The sequence below is a fragment of the Pseudochaenichthys georgianus genome, chromosome 7 (genome assembly GCF_902827115.2).
Source record: "Pseudochaenichthys georgianus chromosome 7, fPseGeo1.2, whole genome shotgun sequence".
Lineage (NCBI taxonomy): Eukaryota > Metazoa > Chordata > Actinopteri > Perciformes > Channichthyidae > Pseudochaenichthys > Pseudochaenichthys georgianus.
The window spans coordinates 23,628,263-23,652,679 of NC_047509.1; the positions used below are offsets into that span (position 1 = coordinate 23,628,263).

Here is a 24,417-nt window from a genome sequence, read left to right on the forward strand (position 1 = left end):
TCTTGAAGCTCCTCAATGTATTCATAATAGTAATAGAATAGGAAACCCTTTATGAGAAGGCTCTACTCCCACAACAGAAACCAAAAGACACAGACGATACACATACAAATAAACAACTCTTCACACATTTAATGTGAAACTATGTCACTTACTCATTTCCAGAAAGAAAGCAAAACAAGGCTAAAAGTCCCCACCATGTCATGCTCTCTGAAAAGTACTGTACTATTCTCCTCTGTATCTGGTCGTACAGTAGAGCTGGTTTGGAGAATGAGACAAAAAGCTAATCTCAGTAAATATAAATGAAATCATAAAGTTGACCAGAAATGATTTTAGATTTCAAAGAGTTAGTGTATTTCTCTCCACTGTTAAAATGTTAGTGTGGTAACTAAATATGTAATGTTTATACTTGGGACACACATACGATGAAACATTGTTCTACACAATGGAAAGTCAAATGTTTCAGATTTGAGTAATACCTAACATTTTCTCTTAAAGAAACTACCCTCATATTGTTACTTGTTATGAGAAAACCTTCCTGTATCTGAACATAAACTACCACATTCACACATTAAAATGATAACTGCAACCCACTTCTTGCCTTTAAATGTTAATTGAATAGAAGGAAATACATAATAGGTATATTAAACTCAACTATTATTTAAAAAAGGCACCCTGAAAGTCATGCATTTTGCAATGTATCTACTAAAATATAAACTTGTGTATTGAAGGAAAGATATAAACATAAAATGCTCATAATACTAGGTTAAGTAGTAGAGTACAGTTGATTTAAAATGAACATAACAGAGATTTTACTTGAGTTAAGCAGATTTATTTCACATATGTACACCTGTGGCTGACATCCAGACAGTGATCAGTTACAGAGGACCAATCACAGGTTCTACAGGGGCTAAAAGCAAACGTTACATTTCTTGATTAAGTGCTTCTTTTAGCCAACCTTATTCATCCATACATAGTCATCTCTTCTGAATTCAAATATATAGTTTACATCATTCTGCATCGTCTCATCATTTAAGAGTTTAACAGAAACTCAAACAACATCACTTGTAGGTCATGATGGGTGTCACACGGATACGTGCAGAGCCCCTCTACCTCTCTGTGTTCCTATAGGCCATGTGACGGATGTGGAAATGGCACCAGAGCTGATATCCCTTCTTCTCACTCAGGGACTCTTCTTGTTAGCTGGAGACAGAGTGAGTAATTCAATAAGTCAAGTATTCATTTATTACTTTCCTTTTCAATCATGGGGCAATTTTTTCTTCTAACTTCCCCCAGCCACCTCCACACTGAGAATAAAAAAAAAGTGATTCAAGTTCTGCAACTTCCATCCGTGGCAGCCCTCGTTGTCTTACTGCAGCTTAATTACAAAATATTGACGCCGTTTTCTGTAAAGATTACTCACTGTAGGAGGCCCTCCGTAATTTGGACCGCAGGGTTTGTCACGGGAAATAATACAATGGAACTGGGCTTTCTGTATTAGATTTTCTCTTTTAGCCTCCTTGACATTTCAAGCTGCATGAACTAATACATCTGTTATTTGTTGATCATTTGATTATTAACATACTTCACAAACCAAATCAGCGGCCCTGCTGGAGACACAGACACAGCTCAGCAGACAGTCTGGGTTTTCTCTCGCCTGCCACGCGCAAACGCACTCGCTAAAGATGCACAATTCAGCCCTCGGTAAAAAGGAAAGCTGGGGAAAAAAACCATTTATCTTCCCCTCCTTTGAGCGTATGAGCACTCTGACACCGGCATGGAACAAAGCCCGTCATCACATTCTAATCTCGAATTTCAGGGCTTTTATTTCACCCAAATGCCACCCTGCTGGCCTTGTAAATTATTGACAGACTGACACCAATGCGAAAGGACACATAAAAGAGGCTAAAAGCTCCGGCCCTGGAAGAGCTTGTCCTCTCCTATTGCCATCAACAGGAGAGCGACTCTGCTAATGTTCCCTGGAAGCTCACGGTAACTTTGAGGCTGAAGTGTCAACATGCGACTCCTGACCTCCAGCTGCATCACACAGGAGAGATATTGGACCCTTGGTCTGTATGAAAGCCCTAGTACAATCACAAGGAAATGAAGTGAATTATCTGACCAAATGATGAAAATGTAAAAGCAGTCAGTCACACATGGTTAGTATTGCATCCAGCCTTTTAAAGTCATTCTGATTTGACTATTTCTTGACATTTCTCTTTTAAAAAAAACAGCATGGTAGGTGGCTCGGCGTGCACTCATTTAGTTTGTGTGATGAAAAGTCAACCGTGGTGTGTCAACTAGAAATCCAATATTTGTCAGTGTTACGTCTCCTCACGCCTACTCCTCATTTAGCTCAAGAATAAGATGTTACAGACACAAATAGGAGAAGACAGTTAGGATGAATAAAATAACTAAAAAACAAACAAATAAGTGAGAGCAGAGAGGATGAGAGAGAGTGGGCAGAGATGAGAAGCGGTGTTAGGAGAGGGTTTTAGTTTTCTACTGCTATTTAATCCACCTCGCTTTCAGTGCTGGCACCCTCGGGGCGCCTCAGTTTGTCCACCTGTTCATTCATCTGTCCATCCCCACGCCGGCCCACTGAGTGCATGCTTACACCGTCATCGTCTTTCTCTTCCACCTCTACGTGGCTGACCACCTGCTCCTCTTCCTCCTTCTCTTCCTCCTTCTCTTCCTCCTTCTCCCCCTGCACCTCCATGCGGACCTGGTCCTTCAGGTCGAGGAGCATCGTTGCAGCGGTGCCGTTGTCTCCATTGATAACATGAACTACATCAGGCTCTCCCATTGCATCCTGGGAGCTGTGGGGTCCATCTTTGATTGGGGACGAGTTGGCGGACTCGTTACTGACGGGGGAGATGTCGCTGCTGCTGGTGGTGTGGCTGACTGGCGGAGAGCCGGGTACCGATGGAGGCTTCAGAGGAATCTGCCAGGAGGGGATTTTAGGTATAGTGGGAGTGGAAGGGAATTGTTTCCTGTGGAAAAGCGGGAAAGAAAAGAGAAAAGCATGATCACAATGTTATTAAAAAACCTCACTGTGATCATAAGAGCTTTCCCACAATGTAATCAGGCATTCTGCAACCACAACATACATATAGCTTTCTAAGCCAACAAAGTGTTGACTGACAGCATATCCTCAACACTAGTTTACATTTGAGCATGCAGCAACACACGAAGCACACTATGTCTTTCTCATCATTACAGCAGAGAAAATGGCTTTTCCCCCCAAAGAACCAGATGTTTGTCACACCTGGTAGAGATGCTCTAAGATTTTTTTAATTACATCCACTGCAGCTTTTAAGATCAAAAAGACAACGCTGAATCGTAATGGGATAAGCACTTCTGGGTGTTTAAAAAAAAGAGAAAAACAGTTTGGAGATGATTTGGATCATTTGAACAGGAAGGGAACACATTTGGAGACAGATGGTGATTCAGAGCCTTTAGTTTGTGATTCAAGCCTTCGCCAGAAAACTCATTGCGAGAGTCAGGATGAAGTCAAGAAAGCAAATGACAAAGGGATTATTGCTGATTAGAATGTACGAGGGGAACAAAACACGCTCAGCCGGGTTTCTGATGTACACTTTTACTTCAGGCTTCATTATAGACGCTGATACATAATCATGCATGCTAATGGCCTGACTGAGCTGGGTTGGGCCTAACTAGAGTGAGGAACAAAGAAAGAGAGAATGAGGGGATGTCTGGCAGTATACAAAGAGACCTTTGACAAAACCAAATGTTGTACACCTTGTATTCAAATGTAGCAGGTAGGATGACAATTTCTCCTGACTACAAAAAAACCAAGCCAAGGTAAGGAGGAAGGAAATATGGAAGAAAGAGAGAAAAGGAGAAGGACGGAAGGAAGGTAAGGAATAATAAATGATGGAAGAAAGGAAGAAAAGAAAAAAGGAAAGTAAGGAGGAAAGAAGGAAGGAACGTAGGTAAAGAGGAAGGCAGTTAGGAAGTAAAGAAGGAAGGGAAGTGAGTAGAAACAAATAAAGGAAAACACAAGAAAGGATGGATTTAATATGAAAAGTAGGACAAAATGAAGATAGAAACCAAAGGAAAGAAAAAAGAAAGGAAGGAAAGAAAGAAGGTAAGGAGGAAGAAAGAAAGGAGAGTAGGACAGAAGACAGAGAAGAAGGAAAGAAAGAAGGTAAGGAGGAAGAAAGAAAGGAGAGTAGGACAGAAGACAGAGAAGAAGGAAAGGAAGAAAAAAGAAAGGAAGAGAGGATAAGGCAGGGATAGAAGGAAGGAAAGTAGGATAGGAAGAAAAAGGTAGAGGAAAGGAAGGAAGGAAGGAAGGAAGGAAGGAAGGAAGGAAGGAAGGAAGGAAGGAAGGAAGGAAGGAAGGAGGATGAAAAGAAAGAAGGAAGTAAGGAAGGAGGAAGACAGGTAGGAACTGAGGAGCTAACCTGAACCCTAACCTCGCTGGGGGAGATACGAATGATAAACAAGTACCTGTATTTGATCAGGAACCATTTTCATATGACCTCTCTCTTGGTCTGCGGTGTCAGTTTGCATCCATAACATGACTGAAGATGCATAAGAGCAATTATGCAAGTGTGGTTATCTTGCTTACCAATAAAAGCATTAATACAAAGAAGACCAGCTGATGCCTGCAGTATGCTAATCGACCAAGGCAAGGAAAGAAATGGTGTAATCAGTATTATAACCTCTAGCGCCTACATATTCAAGATGAATGATTTTGCTTTAAGTGTGCGAGTCATTTGGAAGAGCAATGTGACATTATGTGTTCTTTCATTTGATTTATTCAGTCACAAACTCAAACTTTCAGACCATAAACCACAGAAGTGTACCGTGGAAGTGGGTATGCAGATATAGATGTATAATAGGGGTTTTGTAGTATGTTGCTTCTTAGATTTTATAAAGGTATAAATAATGAATCTTAACTAAATGTAACAACTCACAGTCTTCATCAGTACATGGGACTTTCATGCTCATGTGCAACATGTAATAGTACACAGACAGTATTTCCTACATGAAACTGCTCCCACAACGTCTGCCAATAAGAGGCCAAAGACACATTTTCACTGAGTTGGACAGTAAATTCAATATATACCTTTTAAAAAGATTTTCAAGTTCATTATAAATTATTTCCAAGAAGAGCCACACAACAACCTGTCTGGTTTTTCTGGCCCTTCTGACGCCACAAATATAATCATTATAATTAATCTTCATTTGTGTCCTTATCTGTCATGTGCAAACCAAAAATAAATAGAATAAATGTCATTTCAAAGTGGCAACGTCAGATTATGTGGATAGGTGAAACATATTTAAATGTTATGTACACATGAAATATGGCCTAAGTGAACAATGGTTCAAAAGAAGTGCATCCAGGAACATTGAGTGGTTGTCCATTTTCTCACACACACACACACACACACACACACACACACACACACACACACACACACACACACACACACACACACACACACACACACACACACACACACACACACACACACACACACACACACACACACACACACACACACACACACACACACACACACACACACACACACACACACACACACACACACACACACACACACACACGACGGGGTCTGGATAACTTTGTTACCTGCTGAGCAGTAAGCCCTTCAAAGAGACGATCTCGGCCTTCAGCTCTCCAACGGTTTGGTTGTCCAGGACACGGTGTGTTGAAGACGAGGTCTAGAGGAAACACACAAGACACACACAACACATGTCACAGACACACACACACACACAAAACTGTTCAGGTCACATGTAGGGTCAACACACAAAGTCAATACACAACTTTCAACAACTCCTCTGTGCTCAGTCTCAACAACATGAAATCATAAAAAAAGCTTTGTATGAAAAAAAGGACAAAGGGTTCAAGGTAAACAAATATGGCAAATGCAAATGCTAAAAGCCACATGTGTTTGTGTGGTCAGGTCATTCGTCGCCATAACAACTTCACAACGGCTTACGGCTGGTGATGACACAATGGAGGACTAACAACCCGACTACAGCCACTTTTATGGCGTTGACTGCTCAGAACGTCCAGTGAGTGTGAATCATGCTGTTTTTACATAATTTTCATTACTATCTAGAAAAAGATTAGGCCAGTGTCCTGTGTTTTGGATAATGACTTGATCTTGAACAATGGTCACATTCATGAAGGTAGACCATAGTTTGTTCTTTTATCAAAGGCATGTGTTATCACACACGCTGGGATGGCATGAGATGCTTCAGGCTATAAAGGCAAGTATTTGAATGGCAAATTGCTGCAGAAAATCTGTCTCTGCAGCACATTTTTAGGATTGGGCATGACCTTACAGAGCTATGAAATGACAGGTTTTCACGGCAGCTGTCAATTGGGATGATAAAACAGAACTGGTGCAACGTTTTGTGACTCCTGTGTCACCACAAAATAAATGGAAATCTTACTCAATTAGGCCAAGAGTGGAGGTCAAAGTCAATCTTAGTGTGAGATGATGACCAAGTTCAGACACAATAGGAACATTATTACCATCCAAAATCATTGCATTTTTCTTTTGAAGTACTGAAGAGTTGCTGCTTCTAGCCACATGAAACCTGTCATGGGGCACCATGAGAAGGCATTGCTTGGCTTAAGTCTCAACCCAAAAAAGATTGGGAACCAGTGATGGAGATAATTGTTCCCCATCCGCGATGCATTGCTGAATAAAAAAAGAAATATAACAAACATGTGCGAGAACAGGGGGAATAGACTGATGAGACCAGAGGGAGGAGAGGGAGAAGACATGGGAGAAAGTGGGAGAAAAGAAAAGTAAAAACTGTAATTAAGACTCTCCTGACTCACTGGAGGATGCTTGTTAGGAAGCCTGGACCCCCTATCGAGGGGAGAGGGATAACTTGGACTCTTTGGCTTGTAATTAAATCTAAGAGAAATTAATTGAATCACATCTGAAAGGGATCAGACTCATTTACAGTGGAAGGAGGGAGGCAGAGGAGGAGAAGTGAAGGGAGACAGAAAAGGAGGCTTTTTTTGGCTCTTATCGACTCCTAAACCTCGCTGATAAGCAGCCCTGCTTTAGAGGTGGAGGCCTGCTGAAGACACTCTTATTACAGCCGTCACCTCATTAGAACCATCTTAATCCCTCGCCTCCCCAAGGCACCCGTATAATAAGGCTGGATTCTGCTTCTCTCTCATTTTACATCGGAAAAAATTAATTGCCGTATGGGCTGAGCTAAAAGACTTCCAAGGCAGAGAATCGACTTAAGAAGTATGCAAATTGCTCCAAATAACTAGAAATTATTTCTATATCACTTCACATTAGAAGAAAAGGCTTTAGAGAAGGATTGTTAACCGCCAGCTCCATAATGTGCATTATCTTCCAAGCAGCACTATACAATATCACACATCAAGCCTTGTCACACAACACTTCCACTGACATATGTCTTATTAAGTCTGAAGAAACCTAATTAAATGTTGGGCCAGGACTGGATTTCAGCTTTGAGATACATTATGAGAGTGTGTACACACATTGTGTAAGAATCTTGTGTTAAGTGCACTAGCTGCTTAGGTGGAGCTGAGTGGAGGGGTATCAGTGACTGGAGAGATAGAAAAAAACACAGCTGACTTAAAAAGCCCCTCCTGAAGAGCTGACACATATCCCATAGACCGCACTGTGTATATGATGTCTTTTAACAAAATGATGACCAAAATATTTAACCTCTGCAGTTATTTTTGCAGCTTTCTTGCAAAAGAATACCCGTCATCAAGAAGATATTTACAGGTCGTATGTTTTTGTTACCAATTCTATTTAAAAAATACTCAAAGAAAATTATTATTTTTAAAGGTTGAATGCTGCATATGTGACTTAAATGTAATGTGTATCATTTCTAAGACTTACATGTTAAACTTAGCAGTTCTCCTGCTGGTTTCTAGGATTTAAGCTTGTAGCTTTGAAAAGGTCTGTCTGCGTATATTTATGACTTTATACACCATTCAATTATTCTACGCAAATGTCGTTATTCATTGACCCACCTGATCTCATTGACTGAATAAATGAAAGCAACACAACTGCTTAATTAAATAAAAAAATATGAAAGGTTCAGAGTTGAGTGGAAATGTCTCTGCTGCTCTTTCCTCTGGGGTTTGACTTCTATCATACTTCCTGGTGTGCAGGTGCAGGGCTCTGAGAGCTCTGTTTGGCCTAAACAGAGGAGAACAAAACTCTCAGCTTGCCACTGCACATCCCAACAATCATCATGCATGAACAAACAACCAACAACCAAATGAACCCACCAGCCACAACCAACAACAGGACTAAGCCCTGATGAGAGGAGCCACCCAGTATCAGCTGGATGCGATTTTGTCGTGTAAATAGTGTACATAGTAAAGATTTGCTGGTTTAAAAGCCTTGTAGCTAATGACTCGGATGGGTGCCTGGGTGTGAAAAGGGTTGGCCTCTTTCTGCTGGTTAAGTAAGTGGTTCAAGAAAAAAAGAACGAAAATGTATCACCAGCAAAGAAAAAAAAAGACTATCAAGTCTAGCAGCACCCAAGGACGGCAACGCATCTGGCTAAATGAAGATAAATGCCTGTGGACCATTAGCAACAAGATAAGATCTTTAACAAGGCTTGTTTAAGAGTGTCTGAAGGCAAATTAATTCACAGTTACTCTGCCGGCAGACAGTGTGTTTTCGTGTAACGCATGTATATTTATGATGGAATTAGTTTCAAAGGAAGTCCCCAGAGGAGTGTTTTTGAGTGGAAACACTGATACAGTGCAATTGATTTTACTCTATTTATGCACTTTCCCACTGGCAGTTCATCTCCCGCATACAAGGCGGCGGTTTCTAATCTTCTATGTAGTATCCACTAATAAAGAGAACGATCAGTGAGTTGAGACAGCAGGGAAACACAGTTAACAGGCAGATTTGTAATGATAATGGAGCACAAATAGACTGGGCTGTTTAACATCAGAGCTGAATCATCTCATCCTTGGACACATCTATCCTGAACACCACTGGAAGAACACAGCTGCGTGACCTTGAGGAGTCATGATAACTGAGACAATTGTGAAAAAGAGAGGAACTGTCTCCGGCTCTAAAATATGGAAATGTGTACCGTCAGCGTGTGCTGCGTGTGTGCACATGAGTCATCTGTCTGAGCTCACTTCCATAATGAGGTCCCCAGTTTAGGGACAGTAAACGCACTCCGCAATTGAGCGGTTTCCAAACTACGAGAAATGTTTACTTAGCCGCTGAGGAAACAGAAGTCTCCATATGTTTCGGGTTAAAGGCACATTTCCGCGTTGAGAGGTATAATTGCTAAGCGTGGAGCACTTTGAGCGGCGTGGTGAAGCAAACCCTGAAAGCCGCAAACGGTGAATGATAAGTAGCTCGCCAGCTCCAACATGTGTTTCACATCAAACATCCCGGACCTGAAAACAATTTCCCAATTTCCCCCGTGGCCTGAGACAACAGAGGGCCTTGTGCCGACTCGCAGGGAAAATTTAAGATCAACACTATAGCTATAAAGCAGAGTTTATGATTTGTTTAAAAATGTATCTGTCACATTCATTTATTTCTAGGGTAGTTGGTTTGGTAGTTGGCTTGGCTTTGAATTATACTTTTTATACACTACTGCTGTCCAACAAGGCACTTATAGCAAATGAAGTAGACACTTTTTAATCCAATCTGTGATTCGGAGATGACAAATGAAAAGAAAAAAGCATTCCACGTCCCTTTATGCTGGAGAGAACTCATTGTTTGAAGTGTTCCTACAGCTGATAGGAAACTTTAGATAGATTTTAAACCAGCTGACTTGGGCCTCTTCTGCTTTGTACTCGCTCAGAGGGACTGTGCGGCTTAGATCTTGAAACAGCCAAAAATGAGCTATGAATCGTCGGTTTTTGATGAACCTCGTCCAGGGAAGAGATTCATTTTTTTTCTTTTCTCGTTTTGTGCCAAAGCAGATGTGTCCGCATATGTTTTCCTGCGATTTCCAGATGCTACAGTGAAACACCCATGCGCTTAACAAGCTGTGGACATAAAACATTGTCTAAGATTGTCTCTTCCAAGGCACTTTTTTTTAAAGCCCAGAGATCATAAAGCAATTTATGAGCGGTGTTATAAAAAGCAAGCAACATTTCATCTCAGCACATACGTTTTTAGACCAATCACTCACACCGTTTCACCTAAACACTTACAATTCTGAGTAGATTATGAACACTGTCTATAAAAATCAAGGCGAAGAGGAACGACAATATGGTTAAAGATTATGGTCCAATGATGAGATGCACCATACCTTTTTGCAGCTTGTGTTCTGATGATATACAGTATAATAAGGCTGTCCATCTAAGGTGGTTATGACTCGGGAAGCACTGGAGGTTTTAGTACACAGAGGCCTCGAGAAACCTTTTCTCTCCTCATCAATCTGCAGATTTCAACCTGCAACTTTACGTTTACGGAGCTCTTCTGCAATTTCAGAGTTAATGCCTGTCTAGCTCTCCTCAAAAACATTAATCATACGTAACAAACCTTGAAGGTGCAGTCCATAACTTTCATGCTCAAACTACAGTTAAGATGCACTTCTTGCCAGTGAGGTGTAAAGTTGTTTCAGCTCATTGCGGTTAGTTTGGCGAAAATATATATATATATTAAATAAGATGGTACTGTACTTGTGGATTCAAACTTGCATCCGACAGACCTTCAAAGGCACCTCTGCTTCAAATGTGCCAATTTCTGCTGTAACTAAATTAAAGTAAAAACTACTACAACTCTGGAGAACGATACTGTGATGTGAAGGTAGATGTTCAGATGTTTAACTGAAATTGCTGACATTATAGCAAACTGATTGTGCCGGTAAGAGAAGAGCACAGAGTTGCTGACGAGGTGATTTAGCTACCTGTGATGAAGTCAGCTCTTGAGAAAGCTCCTGGATTTTCTGCTGCTGCTGGATCAGGAGCTCCTGGACGGAGACCAGAGTGTGCTGCAGCTGGCTCACTGTGAAAGCAAGACGGTAAATTCATCAAACTTTAAAAAAAGAGAGAGATTATGTTGTTTTGGTACCTCAGAAGTTAAAATGTTCTTTCAAGCGTCGTCGACAGAACAGATGAGACTCAACTTGTGTCAATGATCAAAGCCGTCCTCTAAGAATTGTAATCAAAGTTAATACCCGGTAACTTAAGTCGCAGCTTTTTGGTCCGAGGCGCTGAGAGTAGAGGGGGGGGGGGCACATAGGATGGAGATATTAATCTCTAGTGCCTGAACTTAAATCAAATAACAGTCTCTAACCTTCCATTATCCACCCAGACACTGCCTTCTAATGCATCTTAAATCCTCAAACGATCAACAAAGGAAAAAACAAGGCTCTCATTTGGGAGGAGGCTGCCAGACAAAATGTCCCCCCTAATCCTAATAAATATTGTTCTTTTTCCATTGACTTTGAAGATTGAATTAGTTCAAGTGTTGGTGTTGGACGAGGGTGTATGATTTCAAATAACACCGAGCACAGTTTGTTGCCCCCTGCTTCCAGTCACGCGTGTATTACCAAACAATGCATTAAGTTTCCCCGAGCTGATTATATTACAGAAAACCAATAAACATTCATATAAATCATGGGCGTGTAAAGTGTTAAATCAAGCCTAATAGGATTAACATCAACAGATATTGTGGCGGTCCACTGCTGAGGTTGTCAGGCCAATGGTTAAAAGCCTGAGCTGCAGCCGGCTGGACGGGATGTAAAGAACCCTCCTCTCACATTAACCCGGGACAAAAGACAGAGCTCGGCTGTGTTTCTTTTGAAAAACCAACACACACAATGATATGATATTTGATCTTAAAAAAAGCTAATATCTTGTAGTAACACCTGTGTTTAAATGGGTGGAGTAGTATCAATATAGGTGGGGTGCTGAACGTTTGATATTTTCATGCGCGCAGAATCCTTTGGAACACGTGTTTGAGCAGGATCGTTGGTTGGAGCCAAAAAACTCATTGTGCAAACAGTTTGAGTTTGTGCTCCAGAGTGTGACCAGCCTTTCTGAAGACGGTAGTAAAACTAAAACACTGCGGCCATCCCTGCTTAAAAAGGTGTTGCTATGACAGGGTGTGCACGCTAAACCAAGAGCAGCCCTATTAGTCTCTGATTCCACCTCACCACAGAACAGCTTATCCAGATGTGTGTGTCAGTCTGCCAGCCTGGAATACTGTGCCTCCTGAATTACCACTGGCAGCGCTTTTTCAGCCACTTCAGCCAAACGCACCAAACCTTTTCATGTCCCTCCACAGAGTTAACTCCTGGACCCTTCGGACACTTGACAAAAATGCATAACTTCTCATCTTCGGTTATCACAGATATGAAGCCAAGAATAATGAAGTCAATGACTTTGGCCAGGCATGAATCAGAAGGAGGCTGTAGCCGGGGGGGGGGGGGTGTGTGTGTGTGTGTGTGTGTGTGTGTGTGTGTGTGTGTGTGTGTGTGTGGAATCGGAGACAAGATGTGTGAGGCTTGCAGCTGCTGCGAGGACGGTGCACATTGTGTATTCAGTAAATTATTCAGTAAATACCTCGATATAATGTACACTACATATGTCCAGGCCTGTCTCTGTCTTTAATGGCCAGCTGGTCACCAATATGGCTCCCACCGACAAAGAGTGCCCAAACAGCCGCACAATTCCATTACAGCCTGGGTGCGCTGAAGTAGTTCCAAGATCCATTCATTAATTGTCTGTGTGAAGTTGTAGGCAAATCATAATGGGAGTCAAGGCCTCCTTACTCTCGAGTTGGGGCTGGCGAGAGAGACTAATGTGGTCCCCATTCAAAAGGATACATCACCTCATTGCGCCCGGCACTAGAGAAATACATGAACTTTAACAAAAGGGGGTTCAAGCAATTGGCAGCAGCGAGGCAGTCGGTCGCTATTACTCAGTGCAGCGAAGAGAGAGGGAGCAATAGGGAGAGGAAGACAAAGGGAAAGCAGAGGGAGAAAACTCTCAGTGTAATTGCAACCCCTCTCCCCAACTGTTAACTACAACAGTCATTAACTACAATAGCAGCTTGGCTACTGCAGTCATAGCAAATTAGTTCCCCACACTGGCTGAAGAAAAAGACTCATGTTTTGTTTTTTTCCACTGGAGTCTCACCTACGCGGTGTAAAGCACAGGAGGACTCTCACTGTGAAATCCTGTCTGAACCGACAAACAAAACAGGGTTTGTAAGTTGGCAAATCTCCAGAAAGTGATAAGTACACGAAGAACAGGCAGTGAAATAGACAGAGGAAATGTGTTTGCATAGTTGGGAGAAAATGACCATAAAAGAGCGTGTCTTTGTTAATCAGATTCAGGGTGGCACACCTTGCACGCGATCGCACACAATTGCTGCCCTACATCTACATTAACCGACCAGAAAACAAAAGCCTGGGTGTGACTGGAAACAATGATAACAGCACTATTCTCGTCCTCACTATGTCGGTCCGTCACAGGAGCAGTATAGTCAAAAAGGTAATTTGTTTTAATTTAGAGATGAAGGGGGAAAAGTGACAAAGGATGGTGGTATTAGTCTCGCTGCAGCTCAAAACCCAGTAAACACATGCATGATGGTAATTCATACCGTTTTTAAACAAAGATACAATCACTTTAGTAATGCAATCTTTAGCCAATAAACTTGTGAGGTTATTGCAAAACACCTTTAGGATTCAACATCTCATAAATCAAAAATACCTACTTTAAGGAAAATGCCATCAAAGAGTTAGTAATTCATTCACAAATTCTATATTTTCAGAAATGCCTTAAATGTTTGATCTTATTTCCAATTACCTAATGCCTTTCAGTTATTTTACTTAAAGCAGGCTTTTAACAAACAACGCTGCATATTGTAAGCTTTACAAAAAATGTATATCACTTTTTATCTTTTTAAATACAGTAAACTCCCTGCGGGCATAGGTCGACAGTGTTTATTTAGTTACTCTCACTGACAGTGGGCGACAATTTCTTCAACCCAGCTTTTACTTTTTGTGTGAACCGTCTTGAGTATCCTGAACAAATATATTCATATTTCACTTTCAAAACTCTAGTTTCAACTGTCATTATTTCTAACCGACTAGCTATCTCAAATGGGAATTGATACCTTTCCGGGGAAAACATACTCCAGTTCAACAGGTCTGCTAACGAGACCAAACTTTCTCAGAGTGCCTCTCTCATTTACGCCTCCCTAGATTTTTAATTATACTGACGAAGAGCAAGAAAGCATCTTTCTCCCGGCTTCACTCTCTCTCCATGTCTGACAGCGAGGTTGAGATTCCTCACCTGTCCAACACAGGAGCCGCACCTGTCACCGTGCACTTAATCACACTAGGGCCAGTGCCGAGCCCAGACGCTACACAGTGGCATGCCGCACGCACATCCTGCACGCAAAAGCACTCACACATACACACACACACACAAACACAAATACACATACGCACAGAAAATTAAAATGAACTTTCTCGCAACCTACAGGGAAGAGGGTGGATGACGATGATGGTGGTGGAGGTTTGGATGGGGGTGATGTTGGTGCAGGGGGAGACGGATGGAGGGGGGGGTGAGAGAGGATGGGTGGTGGGGGGGGAAAAGTTGTCATTTCCCAACTCCTCATTAATATTCCGAGGTTAAGAGCTTTTCAGCGAAACGTAATTAATTGAGCCCGAGCCTGACAGTAAACAAGCAATTTCAAATTAAAGCGAAATGACAGCGGTGTCATTTGTTAAAAACGTGCGGGGGCCCCAGATTTTGGCGACAGATAAATGAGGGAAAATGTTAAGGAGGGAGAAAGTGATGAAGATATTAATCTTCACCTGTCTGTGTCAGCGTGCCACTCATTGCCGCAATGTTGCTCTCCATCCTCTGCAGATGCTTCTTGTCCTCTCGGCGGCCCATAATGAGGGGAAGGATGTATTTCTGCAATTAAAAGCATGGCACAATATTATAATTCGCTCTGGTGGGATGGGGCAGAAGATGAGGAAAAGACAGGGCCACCTAGACTTGGCAGCATAGGGTCAAAAGCATTGTTTTATTGGACAAGTGCCTCATTGTCTAAACTGCCTGATTATGTGCATGTTATTTTTTTGAGTGCCCAAGCAACTGATAAAGACATGTCCACACATCTAGTGTTTAAACCATTAGTTGATTACAAAATCAACCAACCTTTTGATTAACCATTAATTGTTCAAGTTACTTATCAAGCATTTATGTCAAATAGTTGCTGGTTCAAGATTTGCTGCCACTATGTCATACCATTGTTAATTAAATATCTGCTGGGTTTTTAGACTTTGGTCAGAAAAAAAAAAACACTTTTAAATGTTGTTCACAGGTTTCTATATATAAATAGACAAACACATAAAACAAATATATTTATACTAATCTACAATGAATCTGTTAGTTGAACCACTTCAAACATATTTCGAGCAATATACATGAATAAAACCCAGGAAGGGACAGTGAAAATAAGACAGGCCTCATGGGGAAAAACATGGCGATGAACCCTGAAAATAGTCTAACAAAACCCCAACAATATCATGTTGTTTATCGGCTCTCTGCCGCTAAATAAACAGAACTCCACCAAAATGATATGTTTGTCTGACAGGCAAATTAGGACGTTTGCTATCCAGTGTGAGTGTCAACCAGATGAGCCGCTGGTGAGTGTCTCACTGAGCAGAGGTCCAAGCTCACCAAATAACATCAGAGTTTATGTGGTCCTCGAGGGCCGCACTGAACTGCAAACGTTTGTTTAAAAGCTGAATAAAGGTGACTTAATACCTCAGAGCCGGTTTGCAGCCCTCAGCTGCCCGAGCCGGGTTTTCCCTCCAACTCAGGTGGCAAGCCGCAACACCAGTGAAAGTAATAAACACTTTTTAGAGAAAAGGATTAAATGAGTGTCAACACGTAGTAATTAATAAGTGGGTTGCTGGGAGTGTGATGTTTACAAGGTGCGCCATAACATAAATAAAGTATGGGCAGAAGCCTGGACATATGGTGCGACTGGCGCTACGCTCCAGTGACATGACAGCAACCTGTGCCGTCCCGCCGGGGTATCCCACCTCATAGGGGACCAGTAGCTGGCAAACCCTTTGGCACGTAGGAAACAGTGTGTGTTTTCCTCAGTGGAACAACACAGAGACATGGGCATGTGCATCCTTATAAAAAAGCTGCGTAAAATGGATGAAATAATAGGACATAACAGGATCTATAGAGAAGTCAATATGTCCGACAGGGTCAGGTAGGCATATGCAAGTACATGATACGCGCTCCTATTCTCTCTCGTGCACACACAGAGGGAACGGCCTGCCATCCAGGCGGAGAGCTACTGCTAGAGCTCCTGTCCTCCTCTAAAACGAGAGTAATGGCTTCCACATGCCACTCAGACTACTACTAACAACCACTATGGGATTAATGTCACCGGGGACAAGGGGCCTCATGAGCTCATGTTCAAGGGCTGCTAAACCCGATAAAAAACCAGGGTGATTATTTTTAGACGGTAAGACGTCAAAAAAATGGTTGTGTGCTGTGTTAGCAACTATATTTTTTAAAGGAAAAAAAAAGTATATGGAGAGGAGGAGGGACGGGGAAGTTAAAAAGAAGGGCTTCAAATGAGATCATGCTTTGACGTAAAGCAGGGTGGCTTTAATAACAAGACCAGAGTGATGTTACATACTGCAGAGGCGCCTTCTATTCTAGCACCATCATTCATCATGAACTGATGTACTTGCAAAGCCCACCAATTTTAATGTAATATCAGGGAGGCAGTACTGACAGATCTTAGGATGCAAAGGATAATTTGTAAAAACTAATTTTAGAAATATTACCTGTGAAAAAAGTCAGTGAGGAAACATAAAGAGCAGGAGAAGCAGGGTGTAACTTACTTTGTAAAGCTGATGAAAGCCAAAGGCGATGCCAACCATAATGATGGTGAGGGCACCATAGTCTCTCCATCTGTAGCCTGTGGGACCTGAAGGGGAGGATAAATTGTTTGAGGTTAATGGGAAGTTGAATTTTAGTTTATATCATACAGGCCTACATTAAAGTTTTTAATAAACATTTGTTAATGCATATTAGATTTCGTTATACTTTTTATGTCCCTCAATGTTACATAATCATTGCATGGTTGTAGTCTTTAGATGCTGATTGATTGAAAAAAGTTGTGCTGCATCACATTACTGTGACAATGTCATTTATACTTGCTCTAATTATTGTAATGTTATTTGTAGTAGATTAGACAACAAAAGCACGTTTGGAACATCTCCTAAATAATTCATTTTAGACTAAGAAATAAATGGAAGCTAATGGATGCCTTGAACTACATTAATAAATAGATTTATCATCTTTTCAAAAGCACAGCCATCTAGTTTGTTGAATGAAAATGAAATGTTTAGTTTAGACAATTTGTACTTAATGCAAACCAATGATGTGTTCCTTTAAAATAAAGATATCGTAAAAATAAATTCATAAATGAGCTCAATGCAGTACAAATGTTGTTCTTTTCATTACAATCAATCATCTATTTATCCATCAAGCTGTTTACATTCAACTCTGACCTATACAGGGTTAGGTCAACAAAGCATCACGCACTCTATCCTGCTCTTCTAGAAAGGACACCATTGTCTTCCACTTATTTTGGGGTTGGGCCTAATACAGTGTTTGCAAATAAATCACTAAAATGGACAGGAAGGTAAGTCTTTGTGTGTGTGGCTGCGTGCGTGCGTGCGTGCGTGCGTGCGTGCGTGTGTGTGTGTGTAGAAGTTGACTGCCTAGCTGAGTGACAGATAATGTGAAAGTGTGTCATTGTGCAAGCTGTCATCTGGGTAGGCCAACTGTCTGTCAAAGTGGAAATTCCCCACATAAGAGAGGCATTCAACTGAAAATGTCACTAAACAACAAACAGGTCTGCAGGAAATATACTGTGAGCTTTTTCTTTTAGACACTCTGGTTGTGCCCAAATGAATATGAAATTATTAGCTGCTAAGCCACTAAAGTACGCCACTGATATTCTATTACAGGTCTGATTTCACCTAATGGGTTATGTGGTACGTGTTTACTGGCTTGAAGTGAGTAAACCAGATTGATCTTGTGCCTTAACACTTGTGTGATTTGACATGCAAATAAAATGAAACCCACTGTCATGTTGGACTATATGGTATTTCTCAAGGTGAATGCCATTTTATTCTTCTTACTCAAGGGCACATTTCATTGCTGATGCAGCATTCAGGGATGAACCTCTAACCTTTCCAATCGAGAATTTTGAGTCATTCTCCAGCATCCATATGGTAACCACATAAATTTGGGTCTTCATCAACATTATAGCTGCGATAGACTGTCACCTATCCCAGAATACCTTGCTTCTGAAAGGCCTGGGAGTCCTTGGGATAGGTGGTTGACCCTGAACAAGCCTCACTGCATCACACGGTGTCTTCACCTGCTCTTTCCCCCGTTAGGACCTTTCATTCTTCCTCTGTCTCTCCTTTTTCTTCTACCACTTCCACTCTGCCATCTTCCTTTTTTTATTTCGTCACTTAAGCTGTGGAACTGTGGTATCCATCCCCCGTTTTTCCAATCTCCTCTCAAATTTATTGGGTTCAGTGGAGGCCTTCCTGTCCTTCTACCGCGTGGAAATAGAGATCAGAGTATCCATTACTTCGACAGAGATGGATGCGGGTCCCCGTGCACCGTCCCCATAACAAGGACATCAAAGGGAGGTAGCCCCCTCTTTTCAGCGTGACCCCCCATACAAGACTCCCCGCTCTCACCTCATTATGCAGCTCCCTTATAGCCATTTTGATATAAAAACCCCCCACTATGGACGGAGAGCCGCGACTCTCCCTAACTACATGGCCATCCCATCAACATCACTTTCATTACAAAACATGAGATGCCAGGGGAGTCAAGGACAGTGTGGTAATAAATGAGGGTGGAATACATCTGGAATCATTGTCATATGGGTTAAGCATTACGCGGACTTCATTCTGCATTGGTAAATCAGTGGACAGCACTCATAACCTCCTGAGGTAATAAAGATACAGGTTGCAGTGTGGGGTCTTCCCAGTGTGGACCCCTTTGAAACAGAATGGCAAGAGACTTCATGAGCTTGTGCTGTGCAATGTCATATCCCTGTCCCTTCCCTTCATTGTTGTATGGCAACATGTATGTAAATATTCTGGTTTTGATACAGATAATCCTCTTAAAGGGGTTTTAAATGAATAGTAACAAGAGGGAAGATGTCTAACAAGATTTTTAGACTTCTTTCTTCAGATAAGAGTGCAGATAAGTATTAATATTACGTATATGCATGGTATCAAAGGGAAGAAAAGGATGTGTGCACTCACTATGTGGTGCAAGAGCCAGCTGAGTGGCATGGTGTGGATGTGGGGGCCCCACAGGGATCAGAGCCAGGACTTCTTCAGTACTTCCAGAGCGCTGGATGGCCAACTCTACCTCCACATCCGTGAGCCCTGGAATACAGACACACACACGTTAGAGACATTCAGAGGAGGTACAGTCACTGTGTGTTAATGGGAAACGCCAAATGGCTCCTTTGCTATCATAATCTATGCTTAAATACTTCCCAAGCTGCCCACAAATCTTTTAAGTACAATTTAGAGAAAGTATGACAAACGTTCATTCAATTTTGCCTAACCTCCTCAAAAATGCATTTTCATTTCATAATTCAGAAATTCCACTGAGAGTTTCCGTTTCAGGGACATCCATCAAAGGCAGATAGCGCGGAAAGGTTCACACAATGAAATTTGAAACTCTGCTAGCCTATTAACTGCCACCAAAGGCAAAGAAAATAAGAGTCTGTCCACTTCTCCATTTATATTTCCCATGTGGAGATTTCATACACCCCAGACAGCGAAAATGCATTATTTTAATTTCTTCATTGTAATGTAAATGTATTACATAATTTTGCAAATGCCAATATAATTTAATCTTCAGATCTTTTTAATGATTTTAGTGATGATTAAATTGCAAAGGGCTCCCTGATGGAGAATCTGAAGGGAGGAGAAAAAAAATCTAATATGAACATCTCCTTTTGTGGCAAGAAAGGATTTTATTTCAGGCGCCATATGCTGTGGGTCTAATTTTCTAATGAGCAACTTGGTCTTAACAAAAGAAAATAATGACAACTATTGATGAACTACATTAAAAAAAAACATTAACCAATTCATAATAAACAAAGCTGAAGACTAAGAACCAAAAGAAATGACAGTAATATTAGACAATTATGAGCATGGTTTACCTTAGGATAAAAAACAAGCTAAGTCTGTATCATCATGTGGTCCATTGCTTATTGTGGTATAACAGAGTATCTCTCTCACTAACATCTCACTTCCTTTGGCCATTTCCCTTGCTTATTGACAGAAAACCCCCTTTGTAAGAGAGCCTTATACTTGCACTGTTCCCGGAGGATTTATAGAATTTACACAAGCTCAGAATAAGCTTCCTTCATCCTTTCCAGAGAAATCGAGCAATTGGAAAAGGTTCAGTTGCAGAGGTTCAAGAGATAGTCCAACGTTTTCATTAAAAGTAAGTGCTCAGAGCCAGATCCTAATATCTCTGGTACTGACCTCCAGGGTGGTCTTTACAAGAGAAGCATACAGTTACACCCAGGTGAAGTATTAATATTATAAACTGTGTAAACATGTACAGAAGATCTTTTAACTTCTTCAGGTTTTGAATATTTCTTATACTATGATTCAATTATCCTCCCGTTTCAATGATCTATTGAACCTTTGCCCGTATCAGCGGCACAAAATCATGGAAAAAAACCTGCGCTAATCTACCACACAGTTTGTGCCAAGAGGAGGTCCCTCCCGTCACCTATTTAAATGCTCCGAGGACTTCAAATGGCCATGAAAATGGTTGAATAATTGAAGGCAAATATTGGCCAGCCTGTAGTCTACAGCCGGTCCTGAGTGCCAGGAAGTGGTGAGCGCCATGTGCTGAGTTTGTGCAGTCAGACTGCACTGTCAAATAAGCAATAATGTGTCCCCGGACTCCTGATTCATCTGACCACAGCAGACTACATGGTGGCAGACTATTGAGTGAGACATGCAAAGATCTCCGTTTCACTGAATGAGAGGAAATAAAAACAAGCTTCTTCGTTTCACCTTGAAATGTAAAGTCTTTTGAAAATAGAAAAAACACATTTATGCTGCCATTGAGCTTAATGTATGTACATCTTAATGGCTGCTCACACCTCTGATGTTGTTTATGCAGAAAATGAAAGGTTTTGGTAGCTTGCATTAAAATAAAATACATGAAAAATACTAAAGCTGTTTACTAGTCAAATTACAGCTTGTTAAGTTGTGTTGCCTGCTCTGATCTGTTTATTGTTGAGGTGAAGACAACAGCAAATGAAAGAGCCCTTAGATCTAAAAGAAAAGGGAACACGGTGAAAGTGAGTTTTACATATAAAAGGAAAAGACCAAAAAGGGATTGGGAAATTTAGTATGGGTTCCAAAACCTGAGGAATGACCCCTGGACCCCTATTTCAGATCGACCTGTGGTGAGATGAATTTTTTAAGACATAAATTACACCTAATGACGACACCATAAAAAAGAACAATAATGGAAAGCTATTCTGTATTTCATTATACTGTATTATTTGGTGCACCTGATACACGCAGGGCCTGTTTATGAGTCACCGTATTAGCAGATGCTCAGCCAAAGCATTTGCTTTGACCTTGCCATTCTCATTGGGGCATGAAATTACGGTGCTGGCACCTCGATATTACAGCTATAAATACTGTAAACTGCATATCTGGGCTACGTTTTCTATTGTCTTTCAACATAAACCTGATCGGTATTTATTTAAAGGAAAACCCATTGCTCGTCAGGTTATTTACAGCTCTATTTTCACTGCCTCACATTCTCTGGGTATTTTTAAAGGGCAAACAGGCAGCGAGGCTCTTACATTAAATCCATTTCTCCGATTCTGGCACTTCTGGACTTTATGGGTCAAGACATAGGCCGGACAGCCAATTATAAAAATTGCTTACTAAAATATTTTCGGTGCTAAAAGGTGAATGACTTCTTCACTGTCGTCCCAAGGCCTGAATTATGAAGTTGCCCTTGAGTGAAAATTACTTACATTTTGAATATCGTATTTAGAAAAAAAGAAGGCATGGCGGGGGTCATAAATAGATGGAGGTCAATGGGTTATTAAGAAGTAGTCAAGTGCAACTTCTCATGCGGTGCTGGAGAAGGAGATTCTACATGTCATTTGGTGAGGTACAACTGCTTGAAAATAGCATGCCCTAAATAATGACCACTCTCATAGAGTATTCATTTATGTATTAAAAAAGGGGACTCTGCTCTCATTTCCCTCCTTTATCGCCTTGTACTGATGACAAAGTAGGCAAGGCCTAGGCTAGGTGGCGCCGTGGAGTAATTTATAACCACATCAATCCCTTTACCTTCTATGCAGGCCTTGGTCATTGTCATTTTTGTCCGAGAGGTGAGTCACATAACCCCACTTACAAGCAGCATCCTATTAATATCTGGGATGATGAACCTTATCCTTACCCTTACCTTCAAACCAAGTATGGTAATAGACCAATAGCCTACCTGTGTTCCCTGTGACCCTCGATCACTGGCCCTCTAGTCAGGGTTAAATCTATTAGCATTATTTATTCAACTCAATAACAATTGGGACGGGATAAAATATAAATAATTCAAGCTATCATTTATGTCTCAGTGACAGAGAATGTATTGTGCCTGTAATGCATTTAATATTGTATTTACCTGCATGCAACATTGTCTGTGTACTCGGAGTGCTTTATTTTCCCATACAAACTGCACCTAGTTTGGTAATCTGGGAGAGGCTGAGTGATGTCAGTTTAGGGGCCACGGTCAAAGTGACATGTTGAAGGCTGGAAAATGTGGTTGACTTTGTCCTGGGAATTTGATTTTTTTTGGTAATTATGTGTGTAACTGCTAATTGTCTGGGCTTAATGGCGGTGCCAAAATGGGGCCCAACGCTCTTTAGTTGTTACATCTGTTAATTGTAGAGGACATGGATGGCACAATTCACTAGATGAGACTGGAGCACATTATATTTCACTCAAACACAATAAAATTTACTTGATCTTGGCAAGGAACAAATAAAGCAAAATTGCCTCAAGATGGCTGCAAGACAGTTTAAACGCAACTCATTTCCCGACTCCTCTGCAAGAGAAAGAAAAAGACATCTGGGTTTGAATGAAGATTTATATTACATCTAAGTGACAAAGTTTCAATATTTCAGCCAGTTTATTCAACAAGGACTCGAGAAGGGCAGATAGAAATATTGGACTGCATAATTGCCAATTCATAACCTTAAATTGACAGTTGAAGGAAAACAGAAAATTATATATTTCAATGAATATTGAAACAAACCACACTATTAGGGTCTCTTTGGAAAAAAAGAGATGTAACTAGAAGGGCATCCTTCAGTGCAGATTAGGGCACAAATGCGCAGGAAAATAATATGCAAGAGCGAGATTATTGTGTAAAGATTCTGCAACATGCAATCAAAGTGGGCCCTATTTTCCCCTTCATCAGCTGTCCGGCGTAAGTACTGGCAGCAAGAGGAATCCAATTTAAAATCCACTCTACCGGGAGATGGTATTGTTTCATTTTATGTGTGCTTTGACATTTCTGGCTGTTAATATAGAGTAAAATCCAGAAGTATTTACATAAATATGACATTAAACTGTATTAGAAATTAAGACTGACACATTTGCTGTGGCGAGTGAGGGAGGAGGATGATTGAGTTTCTAGGTCAAAGGGTTGAGAGGACAATACATGCTGGTTACAAAAACGGGGAAACCGTGAGTACTGGCTTGGTGTAAATCAATGCCATAGTCTAATATGGCAGAAATGAGACGGATACAAAAAAGCAACTCAAAGATCATGATGCCTGATGTTCTCTTTGACTATCTTGTGCCAACTTATTTCATTTATTTTAGTCAACATAGAAACTTGATTTTGACACTTACTTTTTTACCTTAAAATTGTTGTTTTTTAAAATTACACTCAGAGTAAAATAATGATTATTACAGAAATGTCCAAGATGGAGCATGTCACAGCCTTTTTCCTGAAACAGTTTCCTGTAACTTAAGCATTTATAAACACAGCGTTTACAGTGTATTTCATGCTTTGAGACACTTTCCTGTAACAACTCAAGGAAGCTTTAAGTGTTTACAGGATTTGAAGGTTCACTGTTGTATGACTACACCTAAGTCCTATGAAAACGGCAGAGTGCTACTCAAACATACTTTGTGCTCAGGGTTTCATTGCTCTATTGTCTCTCATTCTATACCCCCTCTCTATCCATGAGATCAATGTCTTTATGCAAATCAAGGGTTCTTGTTTAGATCTACAGTGGAAAGGACTTTCCAAAATAAATC

At 41.0% G+C, this 24,417-nt stretch overlaps 1 protein-coding gene across 3 annotated transcripts in view; it reads right to left on the reverse strand.

The window, feature by feature from the left end:
- Positions 1-178: 178 nt before the first annotated feature.
- Positions 179-24,417, reverse strand: part of pex14 (peroxisomal biogenesis factor 14) — a 45,186-nt gene continuing 20,947 nt past the window's right edge. Inside the window, exons 4-10 of one of the 3 annotated variants that reach the window (XM_034087562.2) lie at positions 19,351-19,476; positions 16,894-16,979; positions 14,830-14,932; positions 10,906-11,003; positions 5,624-5,715; positions 2,615-2,990; positions 180-1,200 (exon numbers count right to left, since the gene is read on the reverse strand). In XM_034087562.2, coding sequence (XP_033943453.1) covers positions 1,177-1,200; positions 2,615-2,990; positions 5,624-5,715; positions 10,906-11,003; positions 14,830-14,932; positions 16,894-16,979; positions 19,351-19,476 — 905 coding nt within the window. In that variant the 3' untranslated portion in view covers positions 180-1,176. Of the gene's footprint in view, positions 2,991-5,623; positions 5,716-10,905; positions 11,004-14,829; positions 14,933-16,893; positions 16,980-19,350; positions 19,477-24,417 lie in introns of all 3 variants that reach the window. The other 2 variants (XM_034087561.2, XM_071203622.1) reach the window with 2 other exon arrangements.